This window comes from Simochromis diagramma, unplaced genomic scaffold, assembly GCF_900408965.1.
Source record: "Simochromis diagramma unplaced genomic scaffold, fSimDia1.1 OVJJ01000176.1, whole genome shotgun sequence".
NCBI classification, from domain to species: domain Eukaryota; kingdom Metazoa; phylum Chordata; class Actinopteri; order Cichliformes; family Cichlidae; genus Simochromis; species Simochromis diagramma.
This window is the reverse complement of record NW_024386892.1, coordinates 2,672,555-2,687,428: the sequence shown is the minus strand read 5'-3', so window position 1 is coordinate 2,687,428 and position 14,874 is coordinate 2,672,555. Positions and strand designations below refer to the sequence as shown.

Below are 14,874 nucleotides of genomic sequence, written 5' to 3'. Positions count from 1 at the left end.
AATAACTGATCAATACCTGAATAAAAACACTGAGGCAGCGTATTGATCACCTGTGGGAGAGCCACGGTTACAGTTTGGACGTGTTTGTTCAAACAAAATGTTCCGCTTTTTTACAAATCCACTGAGCATGTGCAGTGACCTTGGGTTATTGGGCAGTGCAGGGGTGTGTTATGTTACTGAGTGTGTGCATTTATGGTGATGTCATCAGCAGGAACGGCGTGTTCAAAAACTGTCACAGTGACTATTCACGCAGCGCAGACAACGCTAGCTGGCATTGGTGTTGAAATTGAGTCAACTAATCACTAACAGTGCCAAATGAGTGTCAAGCAGCATGACTCCGCCCACTGACTCCAAATGAAAGAAACAATGAGCTGCTGTGGCTCCACGGGCGTTTCAGAGAGGACGTTAGAGTGAAGCTGCTGTCCGGTCTTTTAAGTGATGACGTATGAATCCTGCTTCGGTCCAAACTGCTCTGTTTATTAAGGCTGTTGTGTTTTTTAACATGTTTTAATGTTTTGTATCTTGTTCTGTTTAATCTGAACAAGCCACTAAAAACAGTCAGTGATCACTGTCGGCCTCTGTTTTTATTGCAGCTGCTCAGTTTTAAACCCTTATGATGTAACTGCAGCCCAGCCCATGCAGCAGTATATTAATGACTGACCTCGTATTGTGGATGGATTATCTCAGTTGTTCTCCTGGCTGAAGTCTGGTCCGTTTACAGCATCCTGCCATGCGACTGCATTTGTTCCTGACCACCGAGAACACTCACGTTAACTTTTATTGAGTGGAAAGAAGTTAGTGTTCATCCTCCAGCTTCACTGTTTGTTATGCTAATATAGCTGTGTAGCTAGCGATCACGTAGCACATCATTATCTACCAGCTAGCCCAACTTCAGTAATCCTACAGACGTCACTGCTGTTTAGTTTTCTGTCTTCATTTATGTTGGAAGTGGTAGCAGAGCTGTATGTTTGAATTTGTTTCAGAAATCTCTCAGTCAGAACATGCTATATCCTGTTTAGGTAGAAGCTAGGGAGCTAACTTCCTGCTAACTTCTAACTCTGTTAAATGTCATAAATTCCATTTTCATGGATGCCTGGATGCTAAACTTACTTGTTAGACCTGGTAAAGCAGCAACGCTGATCATTTTATTAAAGATGAAAGAATTTAGACAGTTTGTAACTCTCTGTGATGCCGCAGTGTTCGTTTGACTTTGGGACCTGAAGCGGAGTTTGGACCCGGAAACAGCTCATGACGTCAGACTTAAAGATTGGATATTGGGTGTCAGTTTATTCGTGCTAGCATGTGAGCCAACTGTCCCCAGGTTCATGCAGTGTAGCGGACTCACAGCTAGCTGGCTAACTGTAGCTATGTTGCTAACATTATTGCTAACAGGCTATTTTCCAGTTTCGCTGAGCAGCTAACATGAGCCTGTTTGTGTCTGTGGTCAGTTTTTATTTCACTCCTTAGGATATAATTTACAGGCACAAAGTGATGTAGCGTTTACTCTCCGCAATGGCAATTGTTAGCCAGCTAGCTGTAAGTGGTCTCTGACATGGGCAGCGTCATAAACTGCTGTATTTCTGGTGCTCAGGTGTGCACGCTGCCGAACACGCAATGACTCAGTTGGCTGAGTGGGCACAGGGGGTGCCAGCAGTGTTGCCAACTCCTCAGTAAGGAAAATTGCTATTGGTTGTCCTAAAAGTCGCTAGAAGTCGCTAAATGACGTCATCGCCTAATTTGCATAATTGGTCATGCTAATCTAATTGTAACCTACGTTGTTGGAGAGAGAAATAACATCGTGGAAGAGACATAAAGTGAGTAAAAAAACGTCCTAAATGCATTTAGTTTATTTAGAACTACAAATTAAATTTCTTTTAGCAATTATTGTTTTTTTTAATGTCACAATTCCAACCCTGCTCCTTTACCCGGGCTTGGACCGGCAAAAGTGACCTGAAATAGGCACTCTGGTGGAGTTACTTTGTGTTTGTGTTTATAAGTAGTTTTAAACCTTGTGATACACAAAACAGCATAACAGTAAAAAAGTAAAAGAACTGACTGCGTTACAGCACCCGCTGCTTGTTGAGAGTAAAAGCGATACGCGCTTTCACGTCCTTTTTAGCGACTTTTTTTCTAAAAAAAAAAAAAAGTCGCTAAGGGGTTTGAAAACTCGCTAAATATAGCGACAAAGTCGCTAAGTTGGCAACACTGGGTGCCAGCGACCTCTGAAAGTTTGGGTGGGAGCTCAGCTGGGGTGGGTGGGGTTAGAGGTGGTGAACGGTTGACAAACTTCCTGTTTTTGTCTGACTGTCGTTCTTCATCTGTTTCTTTCTTTCTCCTTTTTCGCACGCTGCTCCCTGGTGGATTGACTCATCTTCATCACCTCCACCTTCATCACCTCCATCCTCATCGCCTCCATCAGGCTGCTGTCAGTCAGACATGGGTTCATGCAGTTGCGTTTCATGTTCTTCTTCCTCCTCCCTCTCTGTCCCCCCTCCTCCTCCTGTTTGAGCACCAAGTCCTCTCGTTTAGCTGTTAAACTGATTTTTCTGGGAGAAACCTGAGCAGCTTTGAGAGGCGTGAGCTCAGCCTCCATCAGCCTCCACCTGTTCCTCCTTTAGTGTTGCTGTAAGTTCTCTGTGACCGAGCTGGACTGAAGATCCGGCTGATTTCCGCCTTAAAGACTCGGCTCGCTGCGTTTTGAACTTTTTGGGCTTGGTGTTCAAACTCCGCCCGTCTCCGCCGATTTTTTTTTTTTTTTTTTTTTTTTTTTTAGCTTTTAGGTTTTCTGAGCTCGCCTGACGGATCAGGACGAACTGAAGGTTCGTCTTCAGGAAGAGACGATAAAAACGTGTCCGATATTACCGAACATTCACGATAGTGAGGAAAATCATTCCCATCAAAAATACTTTTCTCCAGGAATATTTTCTCAATTTTGTTTTTCCTCTTTTGGAGAAATATCATATCTTAAGTTTAAATCCCGACTTTTCTGTTTGTTGGATAAAAATGTCGTTTGTATTTTTAGAATCAGACTTTGTTAAAATGTTGATTTAAGACTAAATATATGTGTTTCTTGCAGCTTTTTAAAAAACATATTTTGATATAAAATGTTTCTGGAAATCAGAACTTTTCTCAGATTATTTTGACATAAAAAATATAAAAAAAAATAGCGATTTTTTTTTTTTTTTTTTTTTTTTTTTTTTTTTTTTTTTTTTTTCTCCCCAGAGCTGCTGTGAACAGCACACCTGTTGGTCAGTAACAAATTGTGCTCATTTCCACCTGCAGTGGGCGGAGCTTGTCCATTACATTCTCCGTGGTGCTGCACGCGTGCAGAATGCGTTCCTCTAGCTGCGGACGAAGGTCCTGATCTGACGATGAGCAGAAAACTGATGCTCACGTTTGAGACGTGCTTGCAGAGTAAAAGCTGAACATCGAGCTTGTTTTCCAGCTTCAGCGCTTTGATCGGGATCTTATCGATCTTATTGATCTCCTAGCACACGCCACTGCTTCCCATAATGCATCTGTAAGAGCTGCTGGCTTAATGCAGCATTCAAATGATCTGGGAAAACTAGCTTAACTTCACAGCGCTGGCTGAAGGAGGACTAGTTTGAAAAGCTGACAGGAGAAGCTGAGCTGCACGGAAAACTACAAACATGTTGCCCACACGGAAAAATGTGCGATTCAGTTTTTTCCCACATGATCTGAATGTAGGTTTCCGCTGAAGGCCCACCTGCTGTTGCCTCAGGCTCCTGATTGGCTGCTTTACTGTGACTGATGGCTGGTACGCTAATGCTTTGTCTTTGCCCCGCCCACAGCTGCGGAAGGTGGAGAGGGACAAGAAGACGATGGACCAGGAGATCGTGCAGCTCACCAACAAACTGCTGGAGGCTAAAAACACCATCGACCATCTGGAGGAGCTCAACGTGAGAACAAACAGTCACTTGTGTAAAAACGTTCAGCTTCCAGGTCAAAGTTCAAAGTGTCAGGTGTTTCACAGTGAGACGACAGGAAGTAAAAACTACTGTGTGATAACTTCCTGACTGACAAGACTTGCTGTGACCCCATTGATGGTCTCTGTAAAACCATTGTTCTGCAGGATGGGCTTTTATTTTGTTTAATGGTGTCTGTTTCCTGTGAGCGTGCTCTGACTGATGCTGTCTTCTGTCTGCAGGAGCGCTACAGGCAGGACTGTAATTTGGCCGTTCAGCTGCTCAAGTGCAACAAGTCGCACTTCAGGAACCACAAATTTGCTGATGTGAGTAACTTTTATTATTACGAGCAGGAAATGCTCTGAATCTGCAGTCTCTCAAACGTCCAGCAGGGGACGACTCTGAGAAAATGAACCTCCTGCTCAGCTGACCTCTGACCCTAGTAAACTGTTTCCTGATTGTTTTGAGGTCTGAGTGAAACAAACGTGAAGTTAATTTGGGAGGATTTTAGTCCCTGTGGCGTCACAGCACCGCAGGAAGCAGCTGAGGGCGGGCCTACCTGTAGTTATCAGGGCAGTGTAGCTCAGCAGTGTCTCCGGGTTCAAAGGTCACATCTGCCTCTCACTCTGCTCCAACTGTGGTAGTTTCTTGCTCCAGCTGACAGGCAGAGTGTCAGTACTGAACGTCAGAGCTGACGTCACTGGAAGGTCCTCGCCGCTGCAGATGGCGAGGAGTTTTCCACTGGTCAGCAGGAAGCGGGCGAATGAATCTCCAGTATAACGCTTTAATGGAGGAAACTGGCACACGCGCTAATGCCATTAAAGCGTGAGAGTGGGATCGATCTGCTGCCTGCATCAGACCCATTAGTTTAGAGACACACACACGGATATTTCCAGGAGTGTGTGTGTGTGTGTGTGTGTGTGTGTGTGTGTGTGTGTGTGTGTGTGTGTGCGCGCGCGCGCGCGCGCGCTTGTGAGGACTACTGACTTTGAAATGGGTCACCATGACAACCACTGCATATGACTTTAGCTCTGCGCTGGATTTCTGGAACAGGAAGTGACATATTTGGGAGAGAGGCGTGGTTATCTGGCCGTAGGTATCAAAGAGCTCCAGTTCAGGTGAAGCCTAGCAGACCATTAGCAGCAAGAGGCCACGCCCCTAATAATGGAAACCTTAAACCTCAATACAGTTTAGACAAGTGAGTTAAAAGCATCCTCCCCATGGACAGGTGTTACATTTGTCTCTGACTTTTCTTTGATATATAAAACTGTGTCATCTGCATCTCGTGATAGAGGTGTTACCGTAGAGACCAAACAGTTTGTGTGTTCGGCCGTAAACACGTTCATTTCTGCTGTGATGTTGTAACACTGGGGACTGACTCACTGCTGCCTCTGCTGGTTGTTAGAGGTACTGCAGGTTCTGTAACTTCCTGTTTTAGACCTACAGTTTATTGGCTGATGAAGACTTTAGTTTGTGACCCTGTCTGTGGAGCTGAGTGCCGAAAGACCGGGAATTAAACCTGTGTGTGTGTGTGTGTGTGTGTGTGTGTGTGTGTGTGTGTGTGTGTGTGTGTGTGTGTGTGTGTGTGTGTGCAGCTGCCCTCAGAGCTTCAGGACATGCTGAACAAACACATGAAGAGCAGTCTCCCAGAGCGAGGCCCCGCCCCCGGCTCTCAGGACCCAGACACGCTCAGTTTGACGCCCGCCGACGTCGTGCCGACCTCTGTCATCGCCCGTGTCCTAGAGAAACCCGAGCCGCTGGTCCTGAACTCTGCCCAGTCCAGCAGCTGCGGCCGGCCCGTCGCCGAAGACGTCTTCGTGCATGTGGACATGACGGGCCCCGGGGGCTCCGAGGGGCGAGGCCGGGAGAACGGTGCCGGTCAGGAGGCGTCGCAGCAGAACGGCTCGTGTCGCAGTCAAAGCAGCTTGGATGAAGAGGCAGGTGGAGCTCCATCTTTCGAGAAGCTGAACCCGTACCCGGCGCCACCTCCACCCCACCCCCTCTACCCCGGGCGCAAGGTCATCGAATTCTCGTCGGACGACAAAGTGAAGATCCCGAAAAACTCGCCGCTGCCCAACTGCACATACGCCACGAGGCAGGCCATCTCGCTGAGCCTTGTGCAGAATGACGACGAGCGGTTGGCCCCTGGCAGCCCCGCCCCCTCCTCCTCCTCTGGAGCCCAACAGCGCACGCCACCATCACAGAGAGACGCCCCCAGCGAGCCGCTGTCCAGCCAGTCCAGCCCATTCAGCAGCCCGCCTCAGGTAACTGAAGCCCCACCCACCATCACACCAGTTAAATCTCAGATGCGAGCTTACGACGATGATGATGATGTTGTTGTTTTTAACCCCTCCCACTCAGGCACCCAGTGTCCTCGCGAGCTCTGGCAGCTCTGAGGAAGACCTGCTCGCCAACTGGCAGCGGATGTTCGTGGAGAAGATGGCGCCGTCCAGCGACGGCACGCTGCTGCACCGCACGTCCTTCAGTAGCCAGACGGCTCAGGAGCTGCAGAGGAGGAGGCAGGTGGTGGTGGGAGTGGCCTCCTCCTCAGACCGGCACAGGGCGGCGTACTCTGACGGCGAGGAGGGCTCGTCGGCACGCAGCTGGACACCGAGCCGCGGCTCCAGCCTCGACACAGACACAGACACCGAGCAGCGGGTGGGGAGGCGGGGCTGTTACGGCGGCAGAGACTGTTCGGAGGAGGAGGGAGAGCAGCTGCTGATGAACCTGGATGATGACGGCGGGAGCGGGGACACTGCAGTCACCGTGGTGACCAGCCCCGGCGACGCCCGCAGGGAGCTGGAGGAGGAGGGCGAGAGCTCAGGGGAGGAGAGAGACATCCTGCCCCACGAACTGCCCGTCATCTCAACCCGTCTAATGGACTTGGACCCCGCCCTTGGCGCCATCGCGCTGCATCGGCCCCAGAAGAGCCCGAAGAGGATGGGAGTGCACCACCTGCACCGGAAAGACAGCCTGACCCGCGCCCAGGAGCAAGGCACACTGCTGGACTGATGCTTGCTCGCCCCGCACTGTGCTCCGCTGACCTGATGCTGAGGTCAGAGGTCACACCCATCCAGGATATAGCCATACTCTACCGTATGCCGAGCTCGCCGCCTGACCCGGGTGTGTGCGTGAGACACGAATCACTGTCCACATACTTTTGGTCTGATGACGTGTCGAGAGTGGTGATGATGTAGCAGAGAGGAGACATGGCCAGAAGTATGTGGACACGTCAATCGTAACACTTGGCAGACCGTGCGCGCGTGCACGCGTGTGTGCGGGCGTCATTCACTAACAATGCGTCCACACAAATCTGTGATTTCTGTTTTCGTACCCGAATCCGTACGCGCGGTCAGAGAACGCTGCAGCGTCCACGTCATATATTCAGCACTCCCATTAGCCTGACGGTCACTTTGTTTGTTTACGTTTGAACCGTGGTCGCTCCCGTGGAAACACTGTGGAAAGCTCCGCCTCTTCTGGCCTCCTCGGACACTATTATTCAAGTTTCTTTTTCTTCGGCTCAGACACGTAAGCGTGTGTCCTTGGATAGAGAAATGGGGGCGGGGCCATATGTGGATAGTATGCTAATTATATTGCAATTGCGCAGGGCTGGTTAACGGATTAATGGCCGGTACGCATGTGAATCCAGCTGTAATATGGCGCCGTTTAAGAACGTTTCCACGCAAACATTGGTGAATGAGGCCAATAGAGTTCTGATCAGCTGATTATCAATCAATCATCAGATAATGTCCATCCGTATGTGGACAGCCTAAACCGAAGTTTGACGTTTCTGTGAATTTGGAAAAGAAATACTTTTGACTGGTTGGTTCTCCACGAAGGTGTCCGCATATTTATGTCCATATGGCGTCTTTGATTCTGAGTCTGCATATAGAGTTTATACAGTATGAGCAAAAGTATGTGGACAATTAAAGGTTTAGTTAAATTCTGAACAATCAACATTCAAAACCACGTCGTGTGTGTGTGTGTGTGTGTGTGTGTGTGTGTGTGTGTGTGTGTGTGTGTGTGTGTGTGTGTGTCAGAGCAGAAAAATAGATTTTAAAAGCAAAACTTTACCGGATGTATTTGCCTTTTTTCATGAGCAGGAGCTTTTATTTTGAAGAGACACACACAGACAGTGCCTCGCTCGCCCTCAGACTCTCACTCTCTCACTCCATGGTTGTGAGTGTGACACCGGGCACACAGTCTTTTTACTAAGACTTTTATTTTGAAGTCTGTACTAATCATTGATTTCCTGTTGTTTAGTCAGCTGATTGATTTGTTGTGGAGCTGCAGACTGAGGTTTGACCTTTGACCCAGATTCACCTCTGCCCCCTCGAACACTAGGACTGCGCCTGTGGGTTGGGGGCGGGGCTTCTTCTCAACTCACACCTGGAATGTACCAGTTTTGTTTTTTTTGCTGTCATGTTTTTGTTTTTTTGTGAAATATTGAGTATTGATCTGTTATTAGTTTTATTGTTTGCCGTTTATAGATTTGTGATTTTTTTTTTTTTTTTTTTTTTTTTCCCCAGTCAGTTTGTGCTTTTGTCGTGCGTCTACGGAAGCCTGTCGGTGCCAGAAATGCTCAGTTTCATTTAAATGATGATTGAAAACAAAAACTCTACTGATATTCCTTTAAATAGCAACCTGATTCCTACAAAATAAAAGCCTCTATAGTGGGGGAAATTGGGGTTAAAACAGAAATCAAAGAATCTGTTTGACTTCCTGCAGTGCCCCCGGTGGCCTGGAGGAGTTTATATTTGTGGCACCTGTGAGCCTCCGTACCTGACCTCACTCTGTTCTTCTTCTGATTGAATGTCAGCTCGTTGCCTCCTCACAGCTCTGATTGTCACTCCCACCGAGGCCCGACGTTGGGTCATCGATCGGTCCCGCCTCTCTGACTAACGAAGGTGATCGATCATTGGACGGATTAATGGTGGAATGTTCAGGGGCTTTTTTCAGGTTTCCTGCAGAGAAGACTATTTACAGAAACGGGAGCTGCTCACAGTTTTCAGCCGCTTTCACGGGACGTGATGTCACAGCGGAGAGCGCTGCAGCCGCTGACAGGTTAAAGCTAGGCCGCTCGCTGATGTGGTGGGAAGGTCGAGTTGTGGTTGTGGCATAGCGACAATCGGCTGTTTGATGAGTTTCAGCGCTTTCTGAGATGTAAACTGCCCGTGTGCATGCTACGTGACATTTACACACCTGTGCGTATGTCTGAAACTTAACGGACTAAACGCTGTGCGAGCGTTATGAACAATGCACACCGACAATTATCTGAAGTGACAGCAGGGAAGTTCACGCCTCCCTCCTCCTCTGGGGAAACGTCGAGGAGTTCATGTTCACGTTTATGGCATTTCTCAACGGTGATGCGCCACCTGGTGGCAGATGGCTGCATAATATTTAGGACACAATCGATTACCGCCATTGGTCAATTTAAATTTTACCAACTGGATTAACTCGTACGTCTGGTAACGACTAGTGACAGTAGCGACCACGCAGTGACCGCATGTGAGGTCAGATGTGCCCGCTGCTGTAACTCACAGTTCAAACAGGAAGTGAGGCATCTTGGTCCAACCGTGGCGTCGTGGGACTGAGGGTTGTTTTTTTTTTTTTTGTTTTTTTTAATCGTAACTTTGACGATGTGAATCAGCACGCGACGTCTCGCTGAAGGACGCCATCTCTGTTTGACCTCACAACATGCTGCATCTGCCCCATTATACACCGTGATGATGTCAGTGATGTAGTTTTCCCAGTTTTACAGGGTGACAGATGGTGGGAAACAGACCAAAAGAGTACGCACTGATTCAGTTGAAATTAAACAGCAGAAAAACTAAACGAATCCGCACCAAACGTCACGCCAGAGCATCGAACCCTGAGCGTGTCCAGGTGGACTGTGTGTGTGTGTGTGTGTGTGTGTGTGTTTGGGGGGGGGGGTCGTATTGATAGAGACTTGAGGTGTTTGTGAGGACATCTCAGGCATTTTTCCAGTGGAAACACTGAGGTGAAGGTGGGCGGGGCTTCCTGCTCAGACTGCAGGTGAATAAAACATAGACAAGTGGAGCGAGCAGCTCAAAGCTGCGAGCTGATGAAACATTCAAACCTTTTTTTCCTTTTGCGAGTCCTTCATCCTGCAGACACGTCGTCCTCCTGCTGGAGTCGTCAGCTGCTGTTAAATTATTCACCTTTTTTCCGTCTCGCTAATATTTCAGTGTGTGTGTGTGTGTGTGTGTGTGTGTGTGTGTGTGTGTGTGTGTGTGTGTGTGTGTGAGAGAGAGAGAGAGAGAGTGGGTATAAATAGATGATACATGAGGACTCGTACATCTTTAATGATGCGACTTGTCGGAGCGATGACATCACTCTGCTTGTTTTAACCTTCACATTAAAACGCTTCACAGCGTCAGTGTGTTGTAGCCTTTAGTTAATGCTTTTATTCTGAAAAGTATTAACTAAAGAGGTAGGAAACGGTGATGAACGACTCTGGTGATCTAAGGTCAGACTGAAGTGGTGTTTTCTTGTCTGCTTCCTGTTTAAAGTGACTGTGTCCCAGCATGCATCAGAGAAACATGCAAGTGTTCGCGTCAGTGGGTCCTTGATTTCCAGGCCCCGTGACAGCGGCGAGCAGCTCCTGTTGTCGTGTTCGTCTGATGTTTTTGGAAGCTCCGTTATCAGTGCTTGCTAACGTGTGGTGTCGCGCTGTTATGCGTCTCCCTTTACAGAGTAGATGATTTTTAAAAAATGGCGTTGATGAGTCAGATCCTGTTTGGAAGCCTCTGTATTAGTTGGCTCACCTGTGCAGGTGGAGCTGGGCGGCCTCACTGTTGGCGCTAAAAAGGTAAACACACGTTTCTACTGTATTTTCTTTTTTCGTTCTGTTTCGATGTGTCTGCACCAAGCCGACACCATCATGGCTGCGGGCGGACGGACGGGCGGGGGGGCTTATGTGAAGACGACATGGAGTCACCCGAGGACCGACAAACGGTAACTAGTGGGGGAGTGTCTGATTGTAATCCCGCCCCTTACGCTCTCCCCCCAACGGGTGCTGTCTGAGGTCACGACCTCTGACCCCAGGCGCGGTGTTTTCGGGGTCAGCTGGGTGGTTTCATGTCCTTGCCGCGTCTCGCCTGGCGGACAGAAACGGACTGTTAATCTCTGACGATTTTATTTTCTCAGTTTGTAAACAATGTATATTTTAAAGCTAATAAAATATTTTAAACAAAGCTCCGCCTCCTCGCCTGTTATTGTTTTAAGGACCTTTGTCAGGTTGGAGTTTATTTCCTTCATGCAGTACAAACCAATCAGATCGTCTCGTGTCTGAGCTTCACTTCCTGGTTCAAACTTTATTAATACAGCAGCTCATGAACAGTGTGACTGACTGAAGCTGGCGCTCTGTGTTTGACCTTTTGTTCTCATCGTGGGGTCACATGACCTGTGAGACCTTTGCGTAGTTCCCTGAGGTGCTGCGCAAGTAAATGGGCGATGCTTCTGTTACCGATGCCCAAGCAGGTTTTTATCTACTAGGGGCGACCGTGGCTCAGGGAGTTGGGAAGTGCATCTGTAACCGGAAGGTCGCCGGTTCGATCCCCGGGCTCTCTGTCCTGGTCGTTGTGTCCTTGGGCACGACACTTTACCTACCGCCTACTGGTGTTGGCCAGAGGCTGATGGTGCGATATGGCAGCCTCGCTTCTGTCAGTCTGCCCCAGGGCAGCTGTGGCTACTGTAGCTGCCTCCACCAGTGTGTGAATGTGAGAGTGAATGAATAGTGGCATTGTAAAGCGCTTTGGGTGCCTTGAAAAGCGCTATATAAATCCAATCCATTACCATTGCGATGGTCGAGGAGGTGGAGCCTGGCAACCTCCTGATGGCGCCGCAGTTCTGAATGTGGATGCAGAGATGGACTGCTTCTCAGTGATTGATCAATAAATGCATTGAGCAGCAGATTTTGCCCCACTGTGACGCGTGTGGAGTTTGTAGCTGAATGTATTTAAGGTGGAATTCCAGATGTCAGAGCTGCTGTTCTTTTATGTCGATCGAGTGGAATAAAGATTCCAACGTCCAGGTATGTTACACCTGGTCTGTAGCGTCTGTGGACACTCCTGTTACCTGCTTGCAAAAATAACCAGGTTTATCAAGCTGTTCCCGAACGCCTCGTCAGCGACCGTTTCCTCTGAGGCTGGACGGTAGCCCCACACACACCTTTGTATCAGGCTCTGCTGCCACCTGCTGGTAGCCGCAGGAACTGAGTCCTGCTGCGCCTCCCTCTGTGTGATAACTCACCAAAGGATTGTGGGTAATGCAGTTTGAATCACCTGTAACAAGCTTCCAGTGAACAAGGAATCAGCCGGAGAACGGACTGTCCGGAGTATTTTAATGCAGGGAGACCTTTGAACTTTTACATTAAGTATGAACCAAATCAGAGTCTTTGAATTTTAAACAGTTTCAGGAAAAAAATAGAAGAGAATCACCTGAAACCATCAGAACCATAATGACCATTTCAGCAAGAAATGACCTCAGAGACACGTGAAGCATGTCCCTTCACATTAAAAGCACAAGAACATTCACGATCTCAATTGGAAAAGAAATTGCTTTGATTTTAACAAACATGGACCAATCACAGGGCTTCACTTTATTTAGGAAGGCGATGCACATCTGGAACAGCTGCTTTCAGTTTTTCAGGCTACTGAAGAACTGTTCCAGAACCTTCTCCACCTCGTCCTCGCTGTAATCTCGCACCACAAAGTTCTCGACGTCAGTGGCTCCTCGGATCATGGCCGACAGGACTGCACAGAAACAGGAAGTCAGCACGAAGCAGCCAACCAGGTTGAAGCGTGTCAATGAGGAAACAGGAAGTGCACTCACTTCGTCCTGACGATGGTCTAAACAGGCAGAAGATTTTTTTCTTCATATCGACGGCTCGACCGAGCTCGTAGCCAACACCCAGAGACGGCTGCGTCACCTCGGCAACGACCACTGAGATCAGAGGTCAGAAGTCACATGGGTCACTGGCTCAAATTCCGTGATCAACGATCAACAAAACGATTGGTTCTCACCATCAGATTGACGCAGCCAATCCAAGTCTCGGTTGTGAATGGCCTGGTCCCCGGACGCTGCATTGTTCTCTCCTGTCCAATCATAGTGCAGCAGTTCAGTGACATAACGCACACACACTCTTATTTTGAAGGTCAGAACCAGAAAACCAAACCTGAAATGGATACAGTTAATGTGACTCCGCCCATTTTTGTGACGCAAATGCTTTTATTTCTGAATTTATTTATTTTTTATTTTTTTAAATTGTTTTTTTACCTTGGAGGTCAGCAGGTGCTGGTGTGACCTCGCCCTCTCTGATGCTTCACATTTGATAAAGCTCGTCACTCTGACTTTGGCTGTTACTTCCTGCACAGCTCGCTCTCCCTCTGTGTCCTCAGAGACCAGTTTACCATCAAAGCGCTGTTATTGTCAGGCACCAGTCCGCTGCTGTGTTCAGTGTCGGCCTCTGACATCACAGCCTCATTTCTGCTCTTCAATACTGAACAAATGTTTGCTCAGCTGTGTCTGTAACTTTGCTGTGCTTCACTTCAGCAGCATCAGGTAATGTTCACGTCCTGATTCATGGTTTGCTTCAGTTTAATATTTTTGAGGTTATCTGCTATAAAAAGCCAAAGCAGGAAAATGTTCTCTATGTTTTTATCCTCAGTTACTTTGACAGGAAGGCCTCTGCTGTAATGCTCACACCTCTGATGAAGTCTCACAGCTTTGTTTTCATACACAGACATAAATTATTTTTCTGACTGTCTCTACCCGTTGTTTCTACGCATGCGCACAACACGAACTTCAGTGGTGAATCGTCCTACCTTTGTTCATATGAGCATATGAGTTTTCTGTGTGTGACCTCTGACCTCTGTCGCTGAGCTCGGCGCTGCTCACGTGCTCGGTCAATACGGTCCCGTAGCTCTGTAGCGCGTGCACGATCCTCCGGTACACGTGCACGTCGTCCCTCCCGCCGCGGATGCTGCCGCAGAAATAAACCTTCATCCCGTTTCTACTCAGACTCTACTGACGGTTCCCGCGCTGTCGCTATACGTCACCGGAAACGGGCGACCGCGCGCGGAGCTTGCGCCCTGAGCTCAGACTGACAGGTAGCTGAACGTCACGGAGGTGAAAGGCCAACAGCCCTCCTCCTCCTCATCGGGATCGCGTGCCTTCACGGGGTCTGACACCTGAGGGTCACCCCCACCTGTACCTATAACCACACACAGGTGTTTATTTCCACTGCTGTGATTGGCTGCTTAGACTCTGATTGGCTCAGACAGAGTTTAGGGTGAAATAAAATTTAAAAATGAAACTTATTCTTCTGTGGTTTAGTCCTGACAAACTTCCTGTCTGTTGTTTCAAAATAAAGGCATTTCAAAGCACAACATCAACTGTCAAAGGTCTCTGACACACTAAGTGTTTCCACTAACAGGTATTTTACAGCTGGTTTCCGATTCTCCCTCCCTGTATTCCCGCCTGGATGTTTTTCCAGTTTGGAGGCTTCAGATTTTTGCAGTTTGCAAACAAACAGAGTTCCTCCGATTCTGTCGCACTGTCAGAAACAGCTGTTGCTGTCCTGCACAGTAATTCATAAACACAGATATTATTTGATGGATGTGGCTCCTGGCGTTGTTTACAGGTGCTGTCAGCCTGCCAGTAGATCACCTGTCGGGAGTTTTCTGGCACAGCTGTGGGGGAACATCTGCTTCCCTGCAGAGCTTTACTCCACAGAGAGGTGACCTCTGAACCCCTGCTGTTGTATTTGGAGTTATTGACTGTGTCACTATTGTGAAACAGCACTGGAGATCTTCATGTATTTATTAAAGACAATAATTCATTGATACGCCCCGAAAGAAGCGCCTCAACACATTTGAATCCACATCTTCAGGTTTGGGTTGATAACCAGAAGATTTGTGGTTTA

General features: G+C 48.1%; 2 protein-coding genes across 5 annotated transcripts in view; one reads left to right on the top strand and one right to left on the bottom strand.

The window, feature by feature from the left end:
- The window catches only part of tjap1 (tight junction associated protein 1 (peripheral)), a 28,519-nt gene extending 17,376 nt beyond the window's left edge, over positions 1–11,143 (top strand). For 2 of the 3 annotated variants that reach the window (XM_040033747.1, XM_040033746.1), the window contains exons 8-12: positions 2,420–2,449; positions 3,813–3,920; positions 4,169–4,252; positions 5,522–6,190; positions 6,288–11,143. In XM_040033747.1, the coding sequence (XP_039889681.1) occupies positions 2,420–2,449; positions 3,813–3,920; positions 4,169–4,252; positions 5,522–6,190; positions 6,288–6,938 (1,542 nt within the window). In that variant the 3' untranslated portion in view covers positions 6,939–11,143. The remainder of the gene's footprint in view (positions 1–2,419; positions 2,450–3,812; positions 3,921–4,168; positions 4,253–5,521; positions 6,191–6,287) is intronic. The other variant, XM_040033748.1, reaches the window with a different exon arrangement.
- Positions 11,144–12,274: 1,131 nt separating this feature from the next.
- dnph1 (2'-deoxynucleoside 5'-phosphate N-hydrolase 1) lies at positions 12,275–14,120 on the bottom strand. Of its 2 annotated transcripts, none has more exons than XM_040033792.1 (4): positions 13,775–14,120; positions 12,974–13,045; positions 12,783–12,893; positions 12,275–12,703 (listed from the first exon to the last, which is right to left on the bottom strand). In XM_040033792.1, the coding sequence occupies exons 1-4, from the start codon at positions 13,953–13,955 to the stop codon at positions 12,588–12,590; spliced, it is 480 nt and encodes a 159-aa protein (XP_039889726.1). In that variant the 5' UTR covers positions 13,956–14,120; the 3' UTR covers positions 12,275–12,587. The 2 variants fall into 2 exon arrangements, with proteins under 2 accessions (XP_039889726.1, XP_039889727.1); XM_040033793.1 differs by having other exon boundaries at positions 13,820–14,090.
- Positions 14,121–14,874: the final 754 nt, after the last annotated feature.

What these genes read in the sequence shown, in the direction of transcription:
- dnph1 (XM_040033792.1), bottom strand. Translation starts at nt 13,955, where the DNA reads ATGAAGGTTTATTTCTGCGGCAGCATCCGCGGCGGGAGGGACGACGTG. An exon ending in ATATGCTCATATGAACAAAG is followed by an intron (nt 13,046 to 13,774) that starts GTAGGACGATTC and finishes ATGATTGGACAG; the next exon opens with GAGAGAACAATGCAGCGTCC. An exon ending in TTGGCTGCGTCAATCTGATG is followed by an intron (nt 12,894 to 12,973) that starts GTGAGAACCAAT and finishes CTCTGATCTCAG; the next exon opens with TGGTCGTTGCCGAGGTGACG.